The sequence below is a fragment of the Pteropus vampyrus genome, unplaced genomic scaffold (genome assembly GCF_000151845.1).
Source record: "Pteropus vampyrus isolate Shadow unplaced genomic scaffold, Pvam_2.0 Scaffold135, whole genome shotgun sequence".
NCBI lineage: Eukaryota > Metazoa > Chordata > Mammalia > Chiroptera > Pteropodidae > Pteropus > Pteropus vampyrus.
The window spans coordinates 5317276-5343997 of record NW_011888916.1 but is presented as its reverse complement, the minus strand read 5'-3'; the positions used below and the strand labels follow the sequence as shown (position 1 = coordinate 5343997).

Sequence of the window (26722 nt, the reverse complement as noted above, 5' to 3'; positions counted from 1 at the left end):
CCCCTTTCTGCTGCAATAATCTCATCTGTAAAATGGACTTAATATTACTTTTTTTTTTTCATGGAATTGTTAGAATGATTAAAAGTGATAATGCACATAAAGTGCCTAGCATATAACAGGTGTTCAGTAGATGTTAGTTCCTTTTCTTCCTTCCCCTAGTGCCATTAGATACCACCTTACACTCTTGCCTGTGAGGATGCTGTCTCATCAATGAGGTCCCAACCTCTTTGAAGGTGGAGAATGTTTCTGATGCTTTTCTTTTACATTGGAGCACATGATGCAATAGGAACACAAATTCTACATATAACTGGCACCCACTAAATGCTAGATTCTATGACTGGGCCCCCAAATGACCAAGAAATTGTTCCTGCCTTCAGGGGACTTATTATGTAAAAGAGAAAGACAAATATAAGAATTAATTACAGCTCTGCAAAAATTATAAATGTATCAGAAATTTTTATTTTAAAGCTATATAAAAGAACAGAGAGGAGGTGGAGACTGATTCTAACTGAGCAGAGTAGGGAAGGTTTCCTGGAGGTGGGGGCATTTGAGTTGGGTTTTGAAGAAAGAGTAGAATTTTGATATTATTCTTATTATGGGAGGAGATTTCAACCTGAGGGTTGAATCCAAGCACCATATTAATTTATCCCACAGATATTCATTGAGCATTAATTATGTGCCAGGCATAGTTCCATTCACTGAGAACACAGCAGAGAACAAAAATACTTAGTATCTGCCATCAGTGAATTTATGTTCTGGATTGGGGTGAGGGAATAAGACAAGGAACATATTAATCAAATATAAAGTTTGTCAGATAATGATGAGTTCTAGGGAGAAAATAAAGCAGAGAAAGGGATAAGGCAGTGTGGGGGGTGGGATTAAACTTTTTTAATACAGTGGTCAGATAAGGCCTCTCTGCTAAGGTGACGTGAGAGCAGAGATCTGAGGGGAAAGAGCAGCCAGTCCCCCATCTGAGGGGAGGACATTCCAGGCAGAGGGAATCTCATGTGCAAAGGCCCTGAGGTAGGAGTGTGCTTGGAGTGTTAGAGCAACGACACAAGTGAACGTGAAGGCAACCCGTCATTGTGTTGTCAAATGACTGAAAAGAGGAAAGGGGCACCCCTGGTTTCTTCAAGCTGATTCTACAGTACTGCTGAGTAAGATGTGTGAAAATCACTCTGACCCCCTCCCCTCAGTCTTACAAATCAGACGAACACTCTTACTGACACACCTTTTCTACATGATCTCTTAATGTGTCTCTGTTCCTCAACTAGAAAGAGGGCAACTTGAAGACAAAATGGTATTTTATTCATCTCTGTACCCCCAAGACCTACCAAAGAGTCCATGGCATGGTTGGACATCCAGTAAATGTTGGGTGAATAAATGAATATTATTTATTCGCATGCATATTTACATTCTCCTAACCACTCTCAAACTCCCTTATACTAAACAGAATGGGATTGGGAAGAGCAGCAACATACTTTACCAGGGCCTCCCCTGTGTCCAGAGGATGTCAATAAGAGGTGTGAAACTAGGTCCCATGAGGCACATCTGAAAGACCTGCAGGCTTTAGTCTGAAGGAGAGAAGACTCTAGAGGTACTCAAAGCCCCCTCCAATATTTGAAAGGCTGCCATGGGAGGCAGGGGTAGACTTACTATGTGGAGACCCCAGAGAGAGAATGACAATCAGGAAATAGAAGAAAGTTAAGGAGTAGATTTTTGCTTTGATAAAAGGAAGAACTTTCTAATAATAACTTTACAATGGTGTGGTGATAAGGGTTCCATGACTAGAACTATAGCAAACATGAAGCCAAATCTACATCTTATGAGGAGAGCCTATAACAATTAGCAAGATCAACCCATTAGCTCCCTTCTAATGCTAAAATTCAAGGGTTTTAAATTATATTTATTTTAGATCCAATTTTCATAACTGGTTTCAGTTTATCCTAATTTCTAACTGAGAAAATAAACAGAGTAGAGAATATTTATTAAGCACTTAGTATGGGCTAAGGACCTTACATATATCATTATTTAAATATATACAACCTCTGAAGGAACATTTTTATCTCTATTTTACAAAAGGGGAAACCAAGGCCCAGAAAGAAAAAGTAACATATCCAAGGTTATTTAGCTAGAGAACAGAAGACAGAACCATCTGACTGTGTAGAGCCTGTGTACTTTCTGCTGTTCCCTGGTTTTTTGAATGTGTGCTCATTTGTGTGCTAAACACCTGCCCTGATACAATACAGTGTGCCTGAGACTTTGAGAGAGCTTGAGTTTGCTACTCCTACCTCCAAGTTCTCATTTTTTCCATTTAATTACAATATATACCCCAAAGTATCCCATTCCTGTCTTCCAACTTGATTGTGTCTGTCTAATTGGATCTGGTATATTACAGAATAACAGCCTTGGAAAGGCACTAAGTATCAATCATCTTCAAGTCTCTTCTACAGATTCGGAAACTGAGGACCAAGGAAGAAGCAAGGAGTTCATGGTCTAGTAGGAAAGTAAGACCTATGAATCAACAATGATAGCAGAGTACGGTTAAGTGTTAAGACAGTGAGAAGGAGAGAGGGTTTCTGGAGGATATACCTGAGCTGAGACTACTTTGAAAAGATTGGTAGGCAACAGCCAGGAAAAATACAGAGAAGACCATTCCAGCATGAGCCATCTATCCCTTGAGGAGAGTGGCTGCCACTCAGATTATAGCCATCACTTCCAGGAAGCCAGTAGTTGTTATCAACCTGAATTGTAAATACTGTTTCTAAGTTGAATCCGTACTTAGATGCATATATGAGATCTCCCCATACCTCTGGCAGAGATTCAGGAGTCATTTAGGTATCTGAAATTTTGAGTGTGTTTGTTCTCTGCCAACAACAAATACTATCAAAAAAGACAGGACCGTCTATGGCTATGCTTCCCTGAACAAACCCAATCCCGTCTGATCTTGGAAGCTAAGCAGGGTTGGGCCTGGTTAGTACTTGGATGGGAGACCACCTAGGAAGACCAGGTGCTGTAGGTGTAAAAAATAAAAAAATAAGGGATTGTAAACTGACAAGGTCCTTGTAATCTGTGAGGTCAACCAAGGGTTGCCTCACTTGGGAAAAAAAATAAAAGACAGGACTAAGCTTTCCTAATTCTGAATTCCCAAAGTATTTAAGATTATGTTAAGTCAGTACTTGGTTCTTTCCAGAGGCTACATTCTGGCTTCCTAAGTAGATGTAATTTCCCAGAAGTTGAGAACACATCATGTGGCATCAAGATGGCAACAAGCAAAGTACTTGTCCCACAGCGGGCATTCAATATAAACTTGAACTAAATGTATTTCTCAATGGACCCTAAGTTCCTTAGGGCAAGAACACTGGTCTTATTAATCTTGGTATGACCAATGTCTGGCACATAGTAGGCTTTCAATAAATCTCTGTTAAATGAATGAATGAGTTCAACAAGCAAATGAACAAAAATAGTAACAAAAATAGTTATTTTTTTAATGCTTACTATGTGCCAGTCACTGTACTGAGTGCTTTATTTCTCCCAGCTTTACTGAGGTAAAATTGACAAATAAGGTTGTAAGAAATCTAAAATGTACATCATGATGATTTGATACGCATACACATTGTAGAAGGATTCCGCCTGTCTAGTTAATACATATTTATCTCTTTTTTTGTGTGTGTGAGAACATTTAAGTTATATTTGAGTGCTTTATTTCCATCATCTCATCTACCGTCCTAAAAACAATTCTACAAGGTAGGTATTATCGCTACCATTTACGATCAAGGAAACCGATGTCCACAGGTCTCAGATCCCAAGATAGAAGTCCATCTGGCTCCAAGACCCATAGAGGCTTTAATAGCATTTCTGATTTTAGAGACGATATCAACCGAACTGTTCAAGTAGATGTAAAACAATGCCTCTGTTCCTAGGGTAAAGCACACGGAAATTCACAAAGTATACACAGTGATTTCCATCAGTCCCCAAAGCAGGAAGGATCAGCTACAAAGCTACACTATTTCGTAAAGAAAGCCAACTAATCAATTCTCAAAGGAGTCTTTTTAAATCTCTCTTGGTTCGTCCTATAAAATAAGCTGCTCCAAATGACAGCTCTTATACATTGAAATAATAAACCTCAACGAATGAAAAAACTGAAATAATTTGAACCTTATTTTTCTTCTGTCTATTCAGGAAAGAAAGGTGATTCATAAGATAAAAAGTTAGTATCAAGTGTTAGTTTAAAAAAAAAAAAACTGAAAGGAAAAAATATTCTAGGTAATGTACCGGGGACAATAGAAGCCTCATGACAACTATCTCACCTTCAGCATTTATCATACAAAAAGAAGTGTTCAAACTGATGATCCTGGGGCAATGAAAGATTCTTAATCGAAGCAACATGAAATTAAATTATGTTCAGAATATTTTACAGACAGGAAAGAATAGTCACACATTAAAATTTTTTTTTTTTTTGACAAAGGTTGAACAAAAAGAAGAGGAATTTGGCAAATCCTCGGCTTGCCAGAAAAATGAACCAGAATTCTTAATTCTCAGTTGGCTTACTCTCACATGAAACAAAGGTCTGGATGTCAGATAGAAAAGACTTTCCACTCAGAAAGAAAGTGAACCAACAGGTGATTCCAGAAATGCAGCTGATGTTAGATGACGGTTTAACAACAAAGGTAGAAGAGGTAGAAAGAGTCATCAGGTTAATACCAATTACATGCAGTGCAATTAATTAACCTTTGGGTAAATGAGACTGTGGGTGAAATGTCTGTGAGTGAAAGAAACTGTTGTATTTAGGCATTAAGACAATGGCTTCCAAAACTCTCATCGGATACTAGTCTCATAAAGGGCATATGGAAGGTGGCTGATATAATGTTGGGATTTAGATTAAATGAGATAACTTATGTGAGATGTCTTGGCACAAGGTAGATGCATCACAAATATTAACTGAATATAAGTCTTTTAAAACTGCTTTTATTCAAAATAAAAGGAAATTCATGGATTTCAATGGAAGTGAGATAAAAAACTTGTCTGCGCAGAGATAAGTCAGGATGCCAACCATGAGCTGGAGAAGGACTTTGAAACCTATGTCAATGTGTCATTTCTGAATTAAGAGCTTGGGTTCTCTGGCCTCGGATCTACCACTAATAGTAGTATGAAATGCAAGGACGAACCCTCATTCTTATCGTCGAAGGGGTTCACTGATAGTAAAGTACCAGGCGTGAAACTCACAACCATGGTCTGACAGTTCATTGCAGTTCCAACAAATGCTAAAAAAGAATTTCCCCAGATCCATGAAAAGAAAAAGAAACATGTCTTCTCTTTCCTTCACCATTCAGCTCACAGGTAAGAAATAAGACAAAATAAATAAAAACCCAGATCAAAAGAGCTCATACAGAAATGGGTCTGTAGAGTAGGAATGGAGGAGGGAAGCCATCTTCTTTGATTTTTCTTTTCTTTTTTTTTAAAGCTACAGGCTTCTTGGGGGAATGACTACACTATGCAAATGTGACCAGCCTCATTACAATGAGTAAAGTACCTGGGAGAGGTGACAATGAAGGAGTGCCTTGGAATGTGTGTGAGAATCACAAAATGTAAATACGTTCCAACGGATCAGCTCTCTTAGGCAATGGAAAATGAAATGTCACCCTGACAATCAGAAAACCAATGAACGCATAATTTAACTCATGCCCAGAACATGCTCAGTACTTAATAATTTTGAACAAAAAATGCTTAGCATGTGATACAGCCGTGCTGGTGCTAGAGAGATGGAGCCACCCAGCACCCTTTTCTGTTCCTCTTGGGAGTTAGTAAGACTTTCCAAGGCCTCTACTTGCCCATTCATGTGCAGTACAGGACACCATCTCTTTCTTAACAAAAGAGATTAAGTCATCAAGTAGAAACTGTCTCAAACTGCCTTCTTGCCTTCTACCCACTTACCTTCTTTCCTCCTGGCTTAAACATGTAGTCCACAAAATGCTGAAGAAAATAAAGCTTCCCTGGGTAATGAATGATGCATATTACATCATTCCTTTTAAGATTTAAAGTGCCCATTAACATGGCTCAAGACAAGCAGTGATAAAAAGAAACCCCTTTCTAACTTGGTTCACTTCAGTTTTCCAAACACGTTCGGTCACAGCACCCCTTTTAAAAAAACATACTACCTATTAAACATCCTTGGGAAAAGACTTTTAGATGGGATTTCCAAATGAACATTACTCTTTGAAACAGGACTGAATACTGTCTAAGGTATAATTACCCTAAGGTGAGGGAGGGGTCTGGGCTCCAGCTTTGAGCTACAGTTCCTGAAATAACCAGAGGGGCCAGCAAAAAACAAGGAGACAAACCCAGAGAATACTCCTAAGGTCTCTTCACTGTGATAGTCCATGATTCTGTTTCTTAGAAGACATCGCAGAGACTTGCTTCTGGAATGACCTAGTCACAGGACAGATATGCATAGTAGGTTGGGGGTCAGACAACTGAGCACATATTTTCACATCGGTACAAGTTGTACACATCTGGTTCTAGTTCATTATGTGTCAGTAGTCAGTGTGCAGTGAGCTCAAGGAGTTTCACTAGAAGAACTAAAGACCCAAGGAAAAAATAAAGCACAATTGCGTGTGACTGTATGGATACCCAAGCAGGAACACACACAGATAGGTACACACATACAGGCACACACAGAACATTATTAATAGTTAACTAACTAGGCATATGACCCAGAGAGGAGGTATAGTGTTACAGATAGAAATAGAGGCTTGGCCAAGATATGGAAGCGACCTAAATGCCCATCAACAGACTACTGGATAAAGAAGTTATGGTTCATGTATACAATAGAATATTATTCAGCCATTAAAAAAATGAAATTCTACCATTTGCAACAACATGGATATACTTAGAGGTTATTATACTGAGTGAAATAAGTCAGACAGAGAAAGATAAATATCATATGATTTCACTTATATGCAGAATCTAAGGAACAAAAAGAACAAACTAATCAAAAACAGACTCACAAATATAGAGGACAATCTGGTAACAGCCAGAGGGGCAGGGGTTGGGGGGCCCGAAGAAGGTGTGAAGGGTTAAAGAAGTACGAATTAGGAGTTGGTAGATGGTCACAGGGTTGGGGAGTACGGCATAGGGAATGCAGTTTGCATTAATGTAGTGGCTAGGTGGAGAGCCAGAGAAGAGAAAGAGCAATTAGGGGGATCATTTTATAAAGTATATAAATGTCTAACCAATGTACTGTATATTTGAAACTAATAATAAAATAAAATTTAAAAAGCAGAGGCTTTGGAATCAAACAAACATGCATTCAACTTTGCTCGGCTACTTAGAAGCTGTGTGAGTCACTTAACCTTTCTGAGTCTGTTTCCTCACCTGTAAAATAAGGCTAATAATACCTATACCTCACAGAACTGCAGGAAGAATTACAATACTATATGTCAGCTGCTGTTCTAAGTGCTTTACTTATACTGATGCTAACAATAATCCTACCACTATCCCTATTTTACAAATGAGAAAACGGGCACAGGAAGGGTAAGTATTTGCTTGCCTGTTATACATCCAGTAAGTGGTGAAGTTGGGATGCAAATGGGTCTAGCTCTTTATCACTTGGCTATCCTGACTAGCACAGTCTTGGACTATAGTAGGTCCCTAATAATCCCCTGGACGACACAGACACACATACACAAATACGCAAACATCCTACACCTCTTTTTCCTCTTGGGCTTTTAAAATATTTTGTTTTTGTCATTAGTTTATTACATGGTGCAGTTTAAGTGGGCAGCATGCAGACATTAGCTTCCCAAACACGAGGATCCTAAGCGGCTGCTCAAGGAACAGAAGAACAAATTCAACCCTGAGAAACGTTAGTTCATACTGCACCATGACTCACAACCGCTATTTTCACAAACAGCCCTGCTAATTAAACTTTCTTATGAACTCTGCTAACCAATTTTTCCAATGCGTGGAGGAAAAAAATCATTCATTATAGACCGGAATCCAAAATCTAATATTAACGGCACAAGTAGGATCTGTGGCATTGTAATTTGATCAGCTTGAGCATCAATAACAGACACTGATGTCTGAGAGAGTTAATCAGCTTTTGTTGAGATGTATGTAGATAACTGAACAAAACATCTGGAAAGCAGACTAGAGAGCAAAGCTAGCTTATCATGGGGGTTAGTACTTGCTTTACCCTCATAAATCCCTTGCTTACAATGTCCTATCTTCTGGATGACCACTGTAATATCCTGAATTGGTATAAGCACTTAACGACTTACTAACACATTAGCAGCTCATCTGATGTCACAACAGACAGTAAGGTGGAAAGAGCTGTGTTACTGTCCCCATTTCCTGCACAACAATCTGAGGCACAGACTTGTTTGATCCACGTAGAGTCCCATAGCTAGAGCTAGAATGAGAAATTGGTGGATCCTTACATTTTATCATGTTGCTGCTCATAAAAGTAGCCTGATTGTAAAAGCAATCCCAGAAATCATCCTGACATTTTCAAATATTGAACCTAAGGCTTTCATTTACAATCTTCCAGAACCACTAAAACTATTGTTCATTATTAGTGCAGCTATTTCTAAGGCTTACTGGACTACGTCCTATACAGCCATGTTCACGACTCAGGATGAAAGAGCAAGAATGCGGGAACCCTCTGAGAAGGTCTCTTGTTCCAACTGGCAGCAGTACGTGGTCAGGCAGACATGGGTACACAGATAGCTTGGCTGCTTGCCAGCTGTGTGACCTCGAGTCAGTTGCTTTAAACTTCATAAGCCTCGGATTCCTCATCTAAAGAAGGGGGCTCACCATCATCTCTTGGGGTTGTGGTCAGGATTAAATGAGATAGCAAATACAAAGCGACTGGCATCTAGCAGTGCAGAATAAATTTAAGTTCCCATTCCACTCTCCTGCCTTCTTCATATGCTGTCTTCTACTTCCTACTTGAAATTATATAACTGAGGCTTGAATCAGGATCAGATATCAACTTTCCCTTTCCTTTCTCTTTATACATCTGTTGGCTCAGAGGTAAGACCCTTTAGTGAAAAGGGGGAAGCAGTTATGAGCCAGAAAGGGCCCCTCCCAGATTGTTTCAGTTTACGAGTGACTTGACACGTGTCCCCTGATTTGAAGTCACAAGTACCATGCAAAGAAGGTAGGGTAAGGATTTATCTTCTTATTATATATTAAGAAAATGGAGGTCCAAGGTGATAGTGACTTGTGCAAAGCCATGTACACACCTATTAAGTGTGTATCTGAGTAGGGGCTAGGGAATGGCACAGAACTACATCATTGAAGTCTGTCTCACTTCTGGTTAGTTTATTGCACTGTGTCTAGTATTTCTAGACACAGAAGTGTTTGAGGTGTGTGTGCGTGTGTGTGTGTGTGTGTGTGTGTGTGTGTGTGTGTGTGCATGTGTTGGGCAGTGTGGTGCTTTCCAGTGATGCTCTATTTCTTTTTGTGCTCAGAGGGTGGTCTGTCTCATTAGTAAGGCTCCACTAACTGGTGAGGGGCACCAAGAAAAGAAAAGGTGGCAGAGGACTAGTTCTAGTTTCCAGAGTCAGGACCAAGAAGTGAGAATGACATTTGATTTTTCTGTTGTCCAGCTGAGGGTCCTGGGCAATGGGAAACTTGCCAGAACTCAGTGCAGTGACCTTCACCAAGAAGACAGGCAGAGGACTGAAGTACCCAACCTCAGGGTCTGAGGGGAAGGAGAAGCCAGGACACCTCAGTTCAGGGCAGCAAGCAAGGAAGCTCACTTCCAAATACCTCTTTTTGCATTCTAGTGAGAACAGGGACTCTACTCAGGCAGCTTTTCTGTGTCACTGCCTGCTCTGGCCATGAAAAACAAGTCAGTCAATCCAACACGTGTTCAAGTAAGAAAGATGAGAAAAGGAACACTCTATATATGTGATTTCAGACTTCATATCCCATACTGTATTATAGCTGGCAACTGTCCCCACAGTCAGAGGCCTGTGGGCTAATACGAGTGTGGTGGGAAGTGGGGTAGGGCTGGGATGCTGCTTCAGTTGAGATGGGATCAAGGTTGACACCATCATGTTTTCCTTGATGTAAAGAAAACTTAGGCTAGGTGTCTGTTACTTCTCAGACAAGTCATCTAGCTACATCTAATTTACGAATTTTCCTTCTGGTCTCCTTTTACCATTCTACACTCATTTCTCTCCACCTTGCTTAAAAAAGTTTATGGTTATTTTAATTTTAGTTCTTTTCCATATTATCTTATCAGTCAATTCAAATCCTTTTTGGGCCAAATGGTATATTAATAAATAAGAAGGTAGAAGGAGGGGGTGAGACAGAAAACAAGCAAAGGAAAGAAAAAAGAAGAAGAAATAGCAGGGAAAATAAGAAGCCAAGTGCTCTTGATTTAAGTTTTCTTTGAGCTGCATTGGCCTCATCTTTAAAGTGAGTAAAGACATTTGTCTATATTGGCTATTTCAACCGGGTCAGAGGAAGTACTTAATATAAAAGCCTTTGAAAACAAACATGAAGGAAAAATATTAAGGAGTATTAACTATACATTTTATGTTCATACTGCCAATAAAATTATTTAATTTCATTCAAGGTATTTGTGATGAGAAATTCCATTAGTGGTCATAGGAATTAGAGTAATTACCCTAACTAGCTGTATCCACGTATTATAGATGAAGTATCACATGTCATCAGACATCCAACTACAAAACAGGGGCCAAGTAGGAAACTAAATTTATAAGTCAGCAAGAAACTGAAGTAGATGGAAAGAGAGTCATTGTGAGAACCTGTGTGTGACCTCAGCAAGAAAAGCAATGATTCTCAAATCACAGATGCCATGAGAAGTCTGCAAATGGTCCACCTCCCTCTGTGTTAAGTCGGGTTATCTTGAGTCTGACAGATCTGAGTTCAAATCAGTCCCACAGCTTTTTGACGGTAACCTTGCATAACTTGCTTAACCTCTTTGAGTTTCAGTTATCTCATCAACACAAAGTGGGCACTAACACTTAGCCATAGAGTAGTCCTGATTGTTTTATTCACTTATCCCTTGAAGATGTCTCTGAAGCCTGGCTCAGTTGCTTCCTCTATATGGACTGACGTCATACAATCTACTCTCTCCCAAGTTCAAGGCTAATGCCTATTTGATGCTTGTTCTAAGAACTCCAGCCCACTGCCTTCTTTTTCTCTTCTGAACACTTATAGCTGATGTCTTCACATTCATTCAACAGAGGCAGAGTGGTGAGGTAACAGAAAGACCGCAGGTTTTGCAGTCAGACAGATCTAATCTCACTCTCCAGTTAACTTATTTGAAGCCTTGTCTTCTTATCTGTAAAATGGGAACAACACCATTGATAATGCATAACTGATATAAAGTTTCAATGAGATAACATATGTAATATGCCTTGTCTATAGCTGACACATAGTAGGCATTCCATCAAACTTTCAACTTCATTTTATTGTTATGAATCCTTCTGTGCTATCATTCCAATAAAATTAACAGCCAGATTTGAGTTGATGAGTTTGGCCATGGTGAAAAACAAAACAAGTCAAAAGCCCACAAAATAGCAAAGGTGGATACGTAGTGATATGCATCATAAGCAGGCTCCCTGCCCCTACCAGACATGCAGGCTGTTGTAGGCCCCACAATTTGTCCTGGCTCCTTCCTAGACATTGACCTTTCTAGCTACAACATGTGGACACAAATTACATCTTATCCTCTTTGGCTTCCTTACAGATCCTGCTATAGAATTTAAGAGAAGAGAAGGAAAGGGAATAACTTATTTGGTCTGATAAAGCAAGAACTAAATAATACTGTTGGCTGATTGGAAATGTTTTACAAATATAAAAGCTTTACACAAATATATGGTCTCTATCTGAATTTTATCTTCCCTTCAAAGCAGAAATATTTTCTTCCATCAAAGCTCAATTCTGGGACTGTAGAAGAAACAAAAAGGCAACTTAAAGATCTTTAGTTCTTATAAGGAATAAAGACATAACAGAGTTCATCAGTTAAGAGCAGTAAGGGAGATGTGGAATGGGGGTGGGGGAGCAGATCGAAAAAAGAAATCACCACCACCAGACCTCACAGAAGACAAGAAAAAAATGAATTTCCCATTAACACATTTCAGAAAGCACTTTCCTCCTACCCTGAAGCTGATGAATTACATTTTTAGATAATGTGTGGAAATTTCAGTTTGACATTACTTTCTCGCTTAGTTCCTAGTCTCAATCAACGAGGTCATTCTACAGAGAAGGGGGGGTAGTGAGTGAGTGAGTGAGTGAGTGTGTGTGTGTGTGTGTGTGTGCGTGCGTGCGTGCGTGTGTGTATGTGTGTATGTTGGGAGAAAGAGGGGAAACTGGGTGAACAGGGAATTGGTTTTCTGAACCAGTCAGCCAGCTAAAGTACAGAAATAGAAAATCCTTAAAATACCCAGGCCGGATTCACATCCCAGGTAAAAATCCTTTGAGATATCTCTCCTGGGATGTGAGAATACTTTCCTATGGTTATCTGAGTTTGGAAGCAGGGCAGAACCATCAGATTTGAAAAGGAAGATGATGGGGAATACAGCCAGGGAGCAAAAGGAACCCGGTCTGTAATCCTGACTATTGCCATCATGGGAAAAAATTATGTCAACAGAAGAAGAATGTGTCTGCACAAACCCTAAATGTCACAGCTTTACTCAATTGCTAACCTGTCCTAATTAGAAAGGGTGGGAGGTCTCTGATTGTCCTTGATGGGTGTGTAAGAGGCATAATGATTACATGGTTTACTGTTTGCACTTAAATGTTCTGACATTCTTCAAGTACCCCTTAATAAAGCAAACCTGTATTCTCCTATTTTGTAACCTCATTAGGCTGTCGAATCTTTTCCATACCTAAAAATTTTCACTCTTCCCCGACAATAATCAAACTCGCTCCTCCCCAAATCAAAATATTTTATTCTTCTTCCTGGAATATGCATAAGATGACTGCAGAGAGGTGATAAATAAAATGATAGATGCAAATCTACCTGTTTTCCTCCGAATTCAGATGACACATTGCACTGTACCCAAGCACATTTTTTAAATCAGCAACAAAATGTACTGATAAATGCTACTATTTCCTCTACTCTTTGCTTTACTAATGAATATCCCACTGATGTGCATGTAGAAAAGTTCATTTAGCTAATCGATATCTTGGGATTTTCTTGGATATGCATAATTGAGACTGGGTTTTAACTATGCTTAAGTTTAAGGCAGCATCCGATTCAATATGGTACTTGAAAATAAAGAAAAGAACATAGGGAGGGGTATTTTTGTGGAGAGAGAAAATCTGAAGTTAAGAACCACTCCGAATTTATTCTTCCTTGTTCAGGTAAATAGTGACCTGCTTAATTAAAAAAAAAATGGTATTTATTATTTTTAAATGCATAGTGTGCTCTTTTCCAAAACAAAAAGATTTTGAATCCTAATTAACTTTTTTCTGGACTAAGAGTTTTCACTCCCTAGATAATAAAGCTGAGAAATCAGGTCAGCATTTTTAGGGAAACTGCCAAAGATAAACTATAAATTGGACAACTCACAATTAAGTCAGCCCTGGGTTCAAGTTCCACCTCCCTATTTGGAAGCTAAATCACCTTGAGCAAATTACTCAGTTGTTCCTAAGTCAAAGTTTCTTCACCTGTCAAATAAGTGTCTTGAGGATTACACGAAACTTCATCTACTGATCTCAGCATAATGCTTAGCACACAGTAAGTGCTCAATGAACATTGGCTATTATTAGGAATCTCCAAGAAACCCTAATTTACTATTTATTTATTTTTTATTTTTTAAAGTAATCTTTTTAATTGAGTTATAGTTGTCATACAATATTATATTAGTTTTGGGTGTACAAACAGATTTGATATTTTTATACATTATGAAATGATCAACACAATAAGTTGTTACCATCTGTCACCATACAAAGTTATTATAATATTATTGACTATATTTCCTATGCTGTACATTACATCCCCATGGCTTAATTATTTATAACTGAAAGTTTGTACCTCTTAATTTGTTTCACCTATTTTACCTGTCTCTCACACTCCTCCTCTCTGGCAACCACCAGTTTGTTCTCCATTATCTATGAGTCTGTTTTGTTTTGTTTTTTAGATTCCACATATAAGTGAAATCATGTGGTACTTGTCTTTCTCTGTCTGATTTATTTCACTTAGCATTATAACCTCTAGGTCCATCCATGTTGTCACAAATAGCAAGATTTCATTTTTTCTTGTTGCTGAGTAATCTTCTTTTTCCATTTATCTAATGATGGGCACTTAGGTTGCTTCCATATCTTGGCTATTGTATATATTTGAATTAGTGTTTTCATTTTCTTCACATAAATACCCAGAAGTGGAATTGTTAAGTTGCATGGTAGTTCTATTTTGAATTTTAGGGGAGATCCCCATACTATTTTCCATAGCGGCTACACTAATTTACATTCCTGCCCACAGTGAACCCAGGTTCCCTTCTCTTCACATTCTCACCAACACTTGTTATTTGTTGTCTTTTTGGTAACAGCCATTCTGACAGGTGTGAGGTGGTATCTCATTGTGGTTTTGATCTGCATTTCCCTGATGATTAGTGATGTTGAGAATATTTTCATGTGTCTGTTGGCCATCTATATTTCTTTCTGCCCATTTTTTAATTGACGTTTTTATATTGAGTTATATAAGTTCTTTATATATTTTAGATATCAACCCCTTGTTGGATATATTGTTTGCATCAATTTACTTATTTAAATGAGCTATTATTTTTAAAGCATTTAAAATAGTACCCAGAACACACATAAGGCACATACAAATACACAAAAGCTGCTGCTATCATTTTTATTTGTCTTTGCTGGGTGCTGTAAGAAATTATGCCAATAAACTCACCTTAGGGCTGAATGCATATTTCAGGAGTGAATTCAAAGCACTTTCATATTTTAGGAGCCTTTTATTGCTTATAAAGTTATCTCAGAAGTAAAACTTAATCAAATTCCCACAGGGTCCCTTTAAGTCTAGTTCCTTAAAAGTATATGAGGTAACATAAAAGCGATACACAACCCTCACTCTCCTCTCCCTCTTCAACCCAAGAGACTTATTTCACGCAATGCCTTGTGGCCTCGATGCTCTAACAGACACACCCCCCATTGCCATAGTCTATGTCCCACATCTCATCTACTGAGAGGGGCACACAGGATTATTAGCACTTTTGCAAATCCAGAAAAAAAGAACAGGCATTACTCAATGTCACCAAATCAAAACTGAGTCAGTCTCTTTAATCAGAGATGTGATTCTAGACACAAAAGCAGTGGCAAAGTATTCACCCTGCTGTCCACAGTAGTGAAGGGTCTTTTTTGTTGCTTTTCCCATGGAACGATAACACGAATTAAGCCAAAGTCGTGTGTTATAAAGGAAGAAATGAAGTTATGGATTAGAGGTGGCGCTCAGGAAATGTCTTCTTCGGTTGGGGTGCAACTCTAACCAACTTAATTTCTTGGTATGCTTAACTTCATCTGGCAGTGCTTCTTCATATTAGACTATCACTTCCAGAGGGCACATCCCGGATCTACTTCCTTTGTCTAAACCAAAGAGGAATGAAAAAGACTTCTGTTCTTAGACTGGTATTTTAGCTCTATTCCTTTGCTTTTCTTCCCTCTACCTAAATCTTAAACTCATCTTTCATACCTACCCCAATAGCTCCAGCTAATACAGACCTCACCCTTTCTTGACTATCCACAGCCCTTATAGTCTGTTTCGTATACCGGTCACTACATATGCTTAGTTTTATAATTGATAATGTTCAGTTTAGACCACCCTGTTCTTAACCCCCAACCCCTTCAGAGCTCTCACTTGCCTAAAATGGAGAGATAAATATTCCTAAAAACTACACTGCTGGCAGGTGTGAGGTGATATCTTTATTAATAAATGAAAAAACAAGTGTTGATGAGGATGTAGAGAAAAGGGAACCCTTGTACACTGTTAGCGAGATTACAAATTATTACAGCCACTATGGAAAACAGTTTGGAGGTCCTTCAAAAAATTAAAACTAGAACTACCTTTTGACTCAGTAATTGCACTTCTGGGTATGTATCCAAAAAACCCCAAAACAATAATTCGTAAAGATCTATGCACCCCTATGTTCACAGCAGTGTTATTCACAATAGCCAAGGTATGGAAGCAACCTAACTGACCAACAACAGACTACTGGATAAAGAAGTTATGGTTCATATATACAATGGGATATTACTCAGCCATTAGAAAATGAAATCTTACGATTTACAACAACATGGATGGACCTAGAGGGTATTATGCTGAGTGAAGCAAGTCAGACAGAGAAAGATAAATGTGATATGATTTCACTTATATGTGGAATCTAAGGAACAGAAGGAACAAATTAGATGAAAACAGACTCACAGATACAGAAGAAAAACTGGTGATTGCCAGAGGGGAGGGAGTTTGGGGGGATGAGCGAAAAAGGTGAAGGGATGAAGAAGTACAAATTAGTAGTTACAAAATAGTCCTGGGGATGTAGAGTACAACATAGGGAATATAGTTAATAGTATTGTAATAGCTATGTGTACAGATGGGTGCTAGAGTAATTGGGTAGGTTATTTCGTAAACTATATAAACGTCTAACCATTGTATTATATACCTGAAACTAATATAAAATAAAACAAAATAAAAATTAAAAAACTATACTTTATGAATACTTGGAGAGTGACATTAGGTAAAAATATAATTCTTTTTTATCACTATAATGCAAATAATCACAAACTCTAGACAGGTGGATCAAAACTGTATCTTGTACACTAATTCATTTCTCGGGATTTTTCTTTGTTACTTTCTCTTTTCTCTATTCATTTTGGAGAGGGGTGATATAAGACAGACAATTATAAAAATGCAATTTAGCATTCCAGCTCTGCTGGCTTCAAGATACACCCTGAACCACCTAACTCTATCTTGCCTAAGCCATATGTTTCCTCCCCTAAAATATTGATCATCTAGGAACCTGGATTCAGTGATGCAATCTCAAAGCTTGAAAAAACAAAAAGGCAACAAAATAAAAAAAATAAACTAATTCAATTCTTTGCAGTCCATGGGAATACTATAATTTCTATCGGAGGTTTGCTGTTCTTTGCCTGAGTTTATAGGTTGCATGAATCCTTGTGGGTCACAGTCCGCTTCCCTTTCTCAGCAGCAGAAGTTGCAGGTGAATGAAGGAGAAAGATAAAGGACATGGCTTCCAGTGCCATCATGTGTCCCCAGCTGCACACAAAGTAACTTGGGATTTACGTTTTTGTTTTTGTTTTTTTTCCCTCCCTAGTACCTAGGTTATCCTGATAAGTGTCCATTCTCAATTGGAAAAAGAAAATCTAATATCCCTGAGAAGATAAGTAACAGAGATGTCCAAAAGCACTGTAAAAGAATCTTAAACCTGGCACTTTCAGTAAATTTGGTTCTACTCTGAAGGATGAGTTGTATCCCCAGCAGAAGAGAAATATTGTTATCTTTGCCTCCCGTTATACACAAGAGTCTTGTTTAAAGCCGTAGTGCATACTAGATAGACTCTCCAGAGGGCGGCCAGCAACCACTGCTCGGAGGAACACAATGCCTCATTGGGTTATGAGATGACGGTTAGGCAGAGGTCTTCCCTCAACATAGGGAGGGGGACCCAGTACATGCTTCTGGAAAATGGAGTCTATTCTCAGTGTTAAAGGAAATAAAGTATGTCAAGGGCTTAGCAAGTACTTAGCATAAAGTAAGACCTTGATAAATGATAGCAATTATGTCCTCAGCACCACAACACTTACATCCATGCCTGGATTTCCTCTTTGCATTCTCAAATGAAGAATACATTGACAACTCACAGTCAGGAGTGAATCCAGCCTACAGGCAACACCAGCAAAAAAAAGTCTCTTTCTTTCTCTTTATTATTATTATTATTATTATTATTATTATTATTATTATTATTTAGGAGAGGCAACCCTTGGTTGACCTCACAGGTTGCAAGGACCTTGCCAGCTTACAATCCTTTATTTTTTATTTTTTACGCCTACAGTACCTGGTTTTCCTAGGTGGTCTCCCATCCAAGTGCTAACCAGGCCCGACCCTGCTTAGCTTCCGAGATCAGATGGGATTGGACTTGTTCAGGGTGACATGACCATAGACTCTTTCTCTTTCTTTCTCTTCCTCTCTCTCAATATCTGTCTGTTTCTCTGTCTACCTACCTACCTACCTACCTACCTACCTACCTAACTACCTGATAACCTAGAATCTTCTAAGAGAATCTATTACATTCTCTTAAAAGTGGTTTGGGCTGGAAAATCTTAATCTCAAATTCTTATCTCTTTGCCACTTCCCACCCCTCAACCCTCCCACTGGATATTTAGAACTCCTTGTAAACTTCACAGGATCGAGATGCATTGAGAAATGTAGGAGGTGTTGAAGGAAAAAGGGGGACTGGATGTTAAAAATCAGGGCAACAAAAATACCTATGATGTCATTTACCCTGACTTCTGAACCACCAGCAGCAGCCTTTCAGCTTGCCTGGTGTGATACCTCACCTTTCCCAGCCTGTATTATCACTTACCCTCAAATGCAGGCCTCAGAGGGTCTCCCATTAAAGCGATTCCCACTCCTTCCCCACAGCCCTACAGCCCTATCTCTCCCTTCTTCTCTGTCTTTTAGCGTAGCCAATTAAACCTGAACAACGGGTGGATGGAGGAAATATGCAGCATCTATGGAATGGTACAGCAGGGACCAGTTTCACTGTTAATTTAAAATGCTAGAATTAATTAGGTAGTGTAAATGAAGAATTTAATAAGCACTCTTTACAACCGCAAGTTCTACTTTTATTAAACACCGATAGCAAATGAAGGCAAATATCTCTGGTCTCTCTGTATTTCCTTGCCTCATTCTCATAAGTTCTCTGCAAATAAAATTCTCTCTCTCTCTCTCTTTTTTTTTTTGGCCTGAATTTTTTAAAAATGTGTAATTATAAATTTATGCCTGAATTGTATTTCTGCTTTCAACCCATAAGTTCTTCTTTAAGCTCAGATGCTATTGTATGTTTCTGCTTGTGCTGGAGAGGGTGCTAAACAAACCAAAGTTGACAATTTTGGTTTTGTATACCAAATTAAAGGCTGTCTTCGAAGCTGTCACTCCTATTCAAATCGACTCGGTGAACTACCAAATTAGCATTCTTTCAGTAAAGGAATCTGCTTGTTTAAACATGTATCTTTAGAAAACAAGGAACAACACCATGAATCAGTACTCCTCAAAAATCTCACTACAATTCTAAGAGAACTCTTTTGAAAAGGTGATTAATAATATTCACTAATATAGCTGGCAGAGTCTCTATTTAGAAGGTAAGGCTACACCAAAGATACATTTTCTATACAGGAGTGGGAGGAAAAATCATATGGTTAACCGGTTTTAATTTGGTTTGAATTATCATCCTATTATATAAAGATTATTCAGGAATCTAAACACTGGCTTTCTGAGAGCATAGGCAATTCTCTTAACGAATGGAAGATCCAATGCTCTGAGGTAAGATCATCAAAGCCCTGGCCCTATTTGGAGACTTGGTAAAATTTCTCTGTTCTAGCCACTCTCCTTGAAACGTACTAACTGTATCTATACTAATAACATCCCCCACTTATTGAGAGACTGCTATGCAATAGGCATTGTGCTGTGCGGTATATATCCAGTCTCTCATTTAATCCTCACAATAAGCCCTTTGAGATAAGTATTATTTTCCACCTTTACAGATGGGAAAATTATGTTTGGAAGGTTATACGACATTTTCGACAGTTATTTTAGTTTTATGGTTTTGCAAAGTACTTAATTTATATGGGGGACAAATTTACAAGCAAATTAGAAGAACTGGAGAACATATACACTGGATTCTCTGATTTAAAATTAACATGATGTATCTATCTCTCTACTTTAATTACAGAGTTTCATTTTTGTTATATAGGCCAGTTGGTCATCAATTAAACTGTTCGGAGAAAATGACAAATACTCAAAGGTGAGTGATTTTAGGAGTGAAACACCAGAGAGCAGATGCTTCACTGCCATCATGATGTAGCCCAATATTTTTCAAAGAAAATATTCTCATATCCAAAAATCCCCCCGCCCCCCCGCCACCTCACCCCATGCACATACATGCACACAACCCTGGCAAAGAATTACGGTATCAGTGTCTGGCAAACATTAGGTCCTCAATGAATGCTTGTCGATTAGGAAAAAAAATCAGAACCTAAAAATCTCAAGTATTGAAGTTGTTGTATAGGGTATCGTTTCACTTTCAAGGAAAAAGTCTCTGGTTTCTCAAAGAATATCTTCAAAACAAACAAATACGTAAAATAAAATACCTCAAATGCAGATCTTCATTAAGCATTTCCCTCCTATTGTATAATAGTTTCTTTTACGAATAATCTGCTATCCTTAGGGCCTATTTCTCCCCAGGGACAAGGGGCAGTTGTGGTTGACCTCCTTCCACAAGTCCTCAGTTGGCCCCCTTAGAAACACTGTCTCAGACACATGGAAGAACATTGGACACACACAAACCAAGTATTTGAGAAGAAAGGAACAGGCAGATAAAAACTAGCTTAGAATATAGGGAGGGCAGAGAGCAGAACTGAGAACTAAAGAACAAAGGGAAGGGGTAGCTGATTAAGAATAAAAAGAGATAAAACTAAAGGGTTATGAGAAAACTCCAAATTCTTAATCTGCTCCCCAATCCTACCAATCTGAAGGAGGGTTTTCTGTAGTGTACATACACATATGAGTTTATGACTGTGTGCCCATGACATCTTTGAATGCAAGATCCACGCTGCAGACACTCAGGTGCCTCACCATGCCTGTGCATTTCTGCTAAGGTCTGCACATCTGATGGGAAAACGTAGCTGCAAATCCCAAGCCTAGAATATTGAAGAAGAGCATACCTGTAATTTTGTCTCTCACGAGTTTGCAGGATTCTATTTCACCAATGCTCCCAAAGAGACTCCTGAATTCCTCTTGGGTCATATTCTGGGGTAAATAGTTGACTATGAGGTTGGTTTTGCTGTCATCTGTGGCTGCCCCTGTCTGCATGGGAGAAGGACAGTTTCTATTGTTGCTGGAGGGTCCATTGCTTGTATTGGATGTCGGGCCATTTGACACCTGAGGCTCCATGGTGCTAATTATCTAAACAAACATAAAAATAATAAAAATAAGCCTTTTGAAATCTCAAAGACATAATTAAAGTCTCTTTAAAATTTTAATTTAATTTCGTTTTTTTTTTTTTTTGTGAAAAAGAAAGGAACAAGATAAAGCAAAATGGAGTAAAAGAGACTGGGATGTGAGCATAGCCAATTTAGAAGCATGTTTTAAACCAAAATGTTAAACTTCCCTTGCTATTTTTAGGCTAGCCCATAGATTTTGAACACAGACTAGAATGCAGTGGGAACTCTCCCATTATTTTGTTAATGAAAAGCTAATTCCTGTTTTCATTACACAATCACTCTCAGAAATGTATACTTAAGCCATACCAAATTATAATTAAAATGTAAAGTAATAATCATGATTAAAATTATAGTTCCATTAAAGCTGAAAAAGCTAAATATAGAGGGCTACACTCACAAGATCAAATACAGTACCTGTTTATTAACTATCTCATAAAGCAAAATGACATTAAATTAAGTAGGGCCATTCCATATGAGAAGGGTTTAGATTTTCACTGATGCTTAATCACTGATCAAACTTTCATAAGCGCATGCTGGGGAGCTATGAAGTCATCTAATGATATTTTGACCCAGCCACTCTGTTACTGTTTCTCCTGGACCTCTAATAAAAAACAAGAAGAAAAAGTTCTCTTTAGGTTTTCACCTTTCATCCAGCACATCCTGAGGCTGTCCTCTCACACATACTCAAAAAGGACTTCCCATGGATTTAAACAGTTAAGTAAACAAATGTGTGAACTGTTCCAGGTAGACAGCACGCAAGGGAATAAAGAGATGAATAAATCTTAGTCTCTACCCTCAAGGAGTTTACTGTCTATGGCAGACACAGACAGACAAACGGCTTGCAGGACAATAGACATGTAGCGGAGGAGCAGTCAACCCTGCTAATAAGATAGGGGATTCAGGGAAAGTATTGAGAAGATGATGCTAGAATGAGGTTTTACATTGAAAACGGGGTTAAGCTCATGAAGGTTCCCTGTATGGTATGACGAACATGGAGATTCACGAAAATTCAGAGCTAGAAAAGACTCAAGGGAATAAAATCTAGTTCAAAACTCTCATGTTTGAGATGAATTCTGGAGATATCCAGCAACGTCTTTGTCATTATGGGAAAGTGGGGCAGAGTCTGGGCCTGCACCCAATTTTCCTGGCCTCAAATGCAGCCTATCAGTCCCACTTTTCTATCCTGTCCTACCACTATCCCTTACTCATCCTTCGTGATACAGCTTTTGTTTCCTCTGAAATTGATCATGGACTCCTTGGAAATGGAATCATGCTCTGCCATTAATTAGCTGTGTGACCTTGGGGAAGAAACTTAAACTTTAGGAGATTTTGTTTTTCTCATGTGAAAAATGAGAACAATGCTGTCTGCCTTGCTAGGTGGTAAGAAGGATCTGCTGACATGATGTATGTAAAGCACCTGAATAGTGGGGGGAACATAACCACAATCATTGACATTTATTAAAGTCACTCTGCCAATCACCTGATGTGACTTCTCTCATTGACTCCTGACAAGATGGCAATGAGGCATATTCTAATATTCTCTACATTTTATACATGAGAAAACCAAAGGTTAGCTGTCATCTGATAACTAGTAGCTTCCATTATTATTACCTTTTGGCTTCTTGGAGAATTTTAATAGAATACACATGTAGTGAAGCATACAAATCTTAAGTGTACAACTCAAAAAATGTTTACAAATTGAACACAACTCATACCAGAGAAACCACCTTTCAGACCACGAAGTAGAACATGACTAGCACCCCTATAGCCTTCCTCGTGTTCCCATTATAGGTAATCACTATTACTTGTAACCACTAATACAATAGGTAACCACTATTTTGACTTCTAATCTGTAGATTTCGTTTATTTGTTTTTGAACTTTTTACGGATGGAATCACACCATACATACTATTTTATGTCTTCTCACACATTGTGTCTGGGTGTCATTCATATTGTTAGATATAATGGTGGGTTGTTCTTCTTCACTGCCGTATAGAATTCCATTGCATGAAAACATCACATTTTATTTATCTCTTCTACAGTTGATGAACATTTGGGTTGCTTCTAGTTTTTAACTATGATAGACAATGCTGCTATGAGTATTATGTACATTTTTTTGATGTACATACACACACATGTCTGTTGGGAATATTTCTGGGAGTCTACTTTTGGGGTCATAGGGTGTATGTATGTTCAGCTTTTAGATACTGTCAACAGTTTTTCAAAGTGGTTGTACCAATTTACACTCCCACTGGCAGAGTATGAAAGTTCTAATTGCTGCACATCCTCATCAACATTCAGAGACTCTTTTTTGGTTTCATTTTGTTTTTACTTATTTTCTCATCAGAAGCACAGTGGAATAGTAAAAAAGGAATGAGTTTTTAGGCAAGGCAATGGCTGACTTAAAATTCTAGTTCTATCATTTATTAGCTGTGCAGTCTCAGGCAGGTTACCTCAATACTCCAAGTTTCAGTTTTCTCTTTGTAAACTTGAATAAAGCCTATCATGCAGAGTTATCTTCAGAACGAGATCACATATGTATTTAATTAAGTACCTACAATGTAAAGTGCTTAGAGTCATCATAGCTATTATTCCTCATCATGCCCTACACAGGTGAGTGTTACTCCACTTGTTTCCTCTTCTGATGATCACAAGTGGGAAATGAAACCAAGAAAAAGAAGACTCAAGAGGCATCAGGGAAATAAGGCAGATTGAGGATGATGGGGAGCTTCTAAGATTCTTTACCATCATGTAAGTAACTTTTATCATATCACCAGAAACTTTCTTCTTGGATTCAGGTCAACTATGAGATTCTGGAAGGCTAGTCCAGACAGCAAGTAGAAAGTAAAGAGCTCCTGAGAAGAATCTTAAATCAAGCTCTCCTCAGCACTGATAAAAACTGCACCCACCAAAGCCTATTCGGCTGTTCTTGCCTGGAGGCAAGGGTCCAGGATAAAATGAGGGAGCTGTGCCCAGGGGAGGGGTCATGCCAATGGAGATGATGTCGAGCATCATCACAGCCTGGCTGGGAGGCAGGCATCTGCTCTGCCAAGTAGTCCAGCCTCCTGGGTCTGTTGCAGCACCTCCATTTGCTGTGTCGTCTCACTGCTTAAGTGAGTCAGGTGTCCAGGCAACAAACATACGGAGCACTGCCAACTCGATAAGGAACTTGAAAAACAGAGTTTATCCAATTCAAGAGGCTTGGCTGGCAGAACCACAGAGCTTCCCAACTATTACATTTTGATTTAATGGCAAAAAAACCTGTCCTATAATCTTTAGAACATCCTCCCTGCTCTCCACCTTTCTCAGGTTACCCTTCTAAGGCTCTCCCACAAACACCTAGAAAATATCCTGTATTGTGGCAGCTTTTTGTGTGTTAATGATGGAGTATGAGAAAGAATGTAAATCATACCTAAGCATGTTGTGACTCTGTGGGACCAAGATTGTTAAAGGTCACCTGAAATCCAGGTTCATCTTTTGTTCATTGGATGCTCACCTCACAGACACATGTGGTGAAAGCCAGCCACTTGTCCAGGTGAACATCTCACAGGTCTCCCTGCTCCAGTAAGGTTTAGGAAGTGTCAAATCTGCAGCAAAGTAATTTCAGTTCCTCCGTCAGCTTTCTGGATCTCCTTACATCTTACGTGGATTTCCTAATATATGTTGACTCTTGAAGTTGAGCCCCATCTGTACATCAGACCATCTGAAATGGGCCCAAACCTTGGAAAAGGAGCCATGAGATGCAATGTTTGGTACTGAGCTAATCCAATTGAAACACACCTACACGTAGGCCAAGTCGTTCTCACCTAATGGAGATGGAGCTCACTTTGCTATGCATACACACTACACAGTTATCTTTTTGTGCTTTCAGAAGGAACCAATAAAAATACACATGCACACAGAGTTTCCTCAACAAAAACATACAGTTCCAAAGTTGAGAAACATTTGCAAATGTGTTAATATACCTCGTGTAATAAGACCCCTCACTGGTCTTAATGGTGCATCCTAGGATGCAAGACAGGCTTACAAAAAGAATCAGAAATGTAAAACATCAGAATAAAATCTGACATACAAGTGAACCAAGAGGATTTCAAACTATTATTTGGAAAATAAGAGAAGGTGCCAAGATAGAAAGATTTCAAACCCAAGAATATGAAACTACAGCTTTCAGAGTTACATGGTAGATCTTAAAGAGAAGACACCTGTAATCTCTACTTGGGACAGAGACCAGAGGTAAACATGTGTGTTAGTGGGAAGCACATCCTCCAATAAGCACAGAGCCTGGCTCTGCAAAATCAGAACACTTGCTTCCCCAGCCTACGGTTTTTGACATTCTAACAGTACAATTTTCACTGCAAATAAATAAATCAGTTATTCAAGGGTGCATTTGTATTTTAATGAAACATTTGGTGGCTCTCACAGCCAACTTTGCAGCTGACCAGGTTCCAAACTCCTGACTTGCCTTCCTTCTTTCTTCTGAACAGCAATTAAGAACAGAATTATAGTCAGCATCCAGGACAGAGCATTGAGGAGGTTCAGTTGACTTCAAACTCTAATGGCTGTACAAAGCACTGCATTAAATCTTTTATGTTCCCATGATATATTTTAAGAAACATTATACAGGCAGAAAATTTCAGGGATAAACTATTTAGAGCAGTGAACAATAACGTAGGCACTCAAATCCTGTCATTGTAAATGTCGATGGTTTGAATGACTAATTACTCACACTCAGCGCATTAACCTCACCCCTCCCACCACTTTTTTTTCTGCAAAATATACAACAAAAGCAAGAGAGAAGGCTTCAGACAGGCAGCTGTGGGATTATCTGTCAGGGTCATTTATCTCTGTGGAGGGGGAGTAAGAAGCAGAGGCCGGGTCAGCCTCTTTCTCAGGGTGCTCCTGAAAAAAACAGCCAACCCTCACTGCCCTTCATGGCATCTCCCTTGACACAATCCTGGGTCCTTCCCAATGGCCCTAATGACCTCTTCCATCACATATCTCTCTGTTATGCACCCAAGGTATCTATAACACTACTTTCTGAACATGTCAGGTCACAGGCACATAAAAAAGGGATTTATTTCCATTATGGTTAGTTCTGGGTATGTTAGATGGATAGAGATGGAGCCCCAGTGTGCCAGACACTGTGCCAGGGGATACAGAGATAACACAGACAAGGAGCTGACCCTCGCTGAGTTCACAGTGTTGATGCATGACAGATATCAGAGAACATTAGGGACCATAGAGCCCAATCCCGTAATTTTAATGACGAAGAAATTGAGGACAAGAGAGGAGAAATGACTTGCCTAAGGTCACATTGCTAATTAGAGGCAGAGATGTGACTTAAGACCAGGTCTATAGACTATCTCACCTGAGTACTCTCGTGATAATGCAAACATGGATGAGGGCTTACTTCTTTTTTGGTGGGGAGGAGGTGAGGGGTGGTCTTATCATAGAAATACACTTGAATAGAGGTGTAGAGATGTGTTTACCTCTA

At 38.9% G+C, this 26722-nt stretch overlaps 1 protein-coding gene, 1 non-coding gene and 1 pseudogene across 11 annotated transcripts in view; 1 reads left to right on the top strand and 2 right to left on the bottom strand.

The window, feature by feature from the left end:
• The window catches only part of ELAVL4 (ELAV like RNA binding protein 4), a 95175-nt gene that overhangs the window by 34281 nt on the left and 34172 nt on the right, over positions 1-26722 (bottom strand). For 9 of the 10 annotated variants that reach the window (XM_011367675.1, XM_011367672.1, XM_011367670.1 and 6 more), the window contains exon 2: positions 20950-21190. In XM_011367675.1, coding sequence (XP_011365977.1) covers positions 20950-21190 — 241 coding nt within the window. Of the gene's footprint in view, positions 1-20949; positions 21191-26210; positions 26220-26722 lie in introns of those variants that run through there. The other variant, XM_011367676.1, reaches the window with a different exon arrangement.
• LOC111744439 lies at positions 2904-3022 on the top strand. The gene has a single exon (XR_002782166.1). It is a non-coding gene; the product is annotated as a 5S ribosomal RNA (ribosomal RNA).
• Positions 18051-18169, bottom strand: LOC111744468 (annotated as a pseudogene).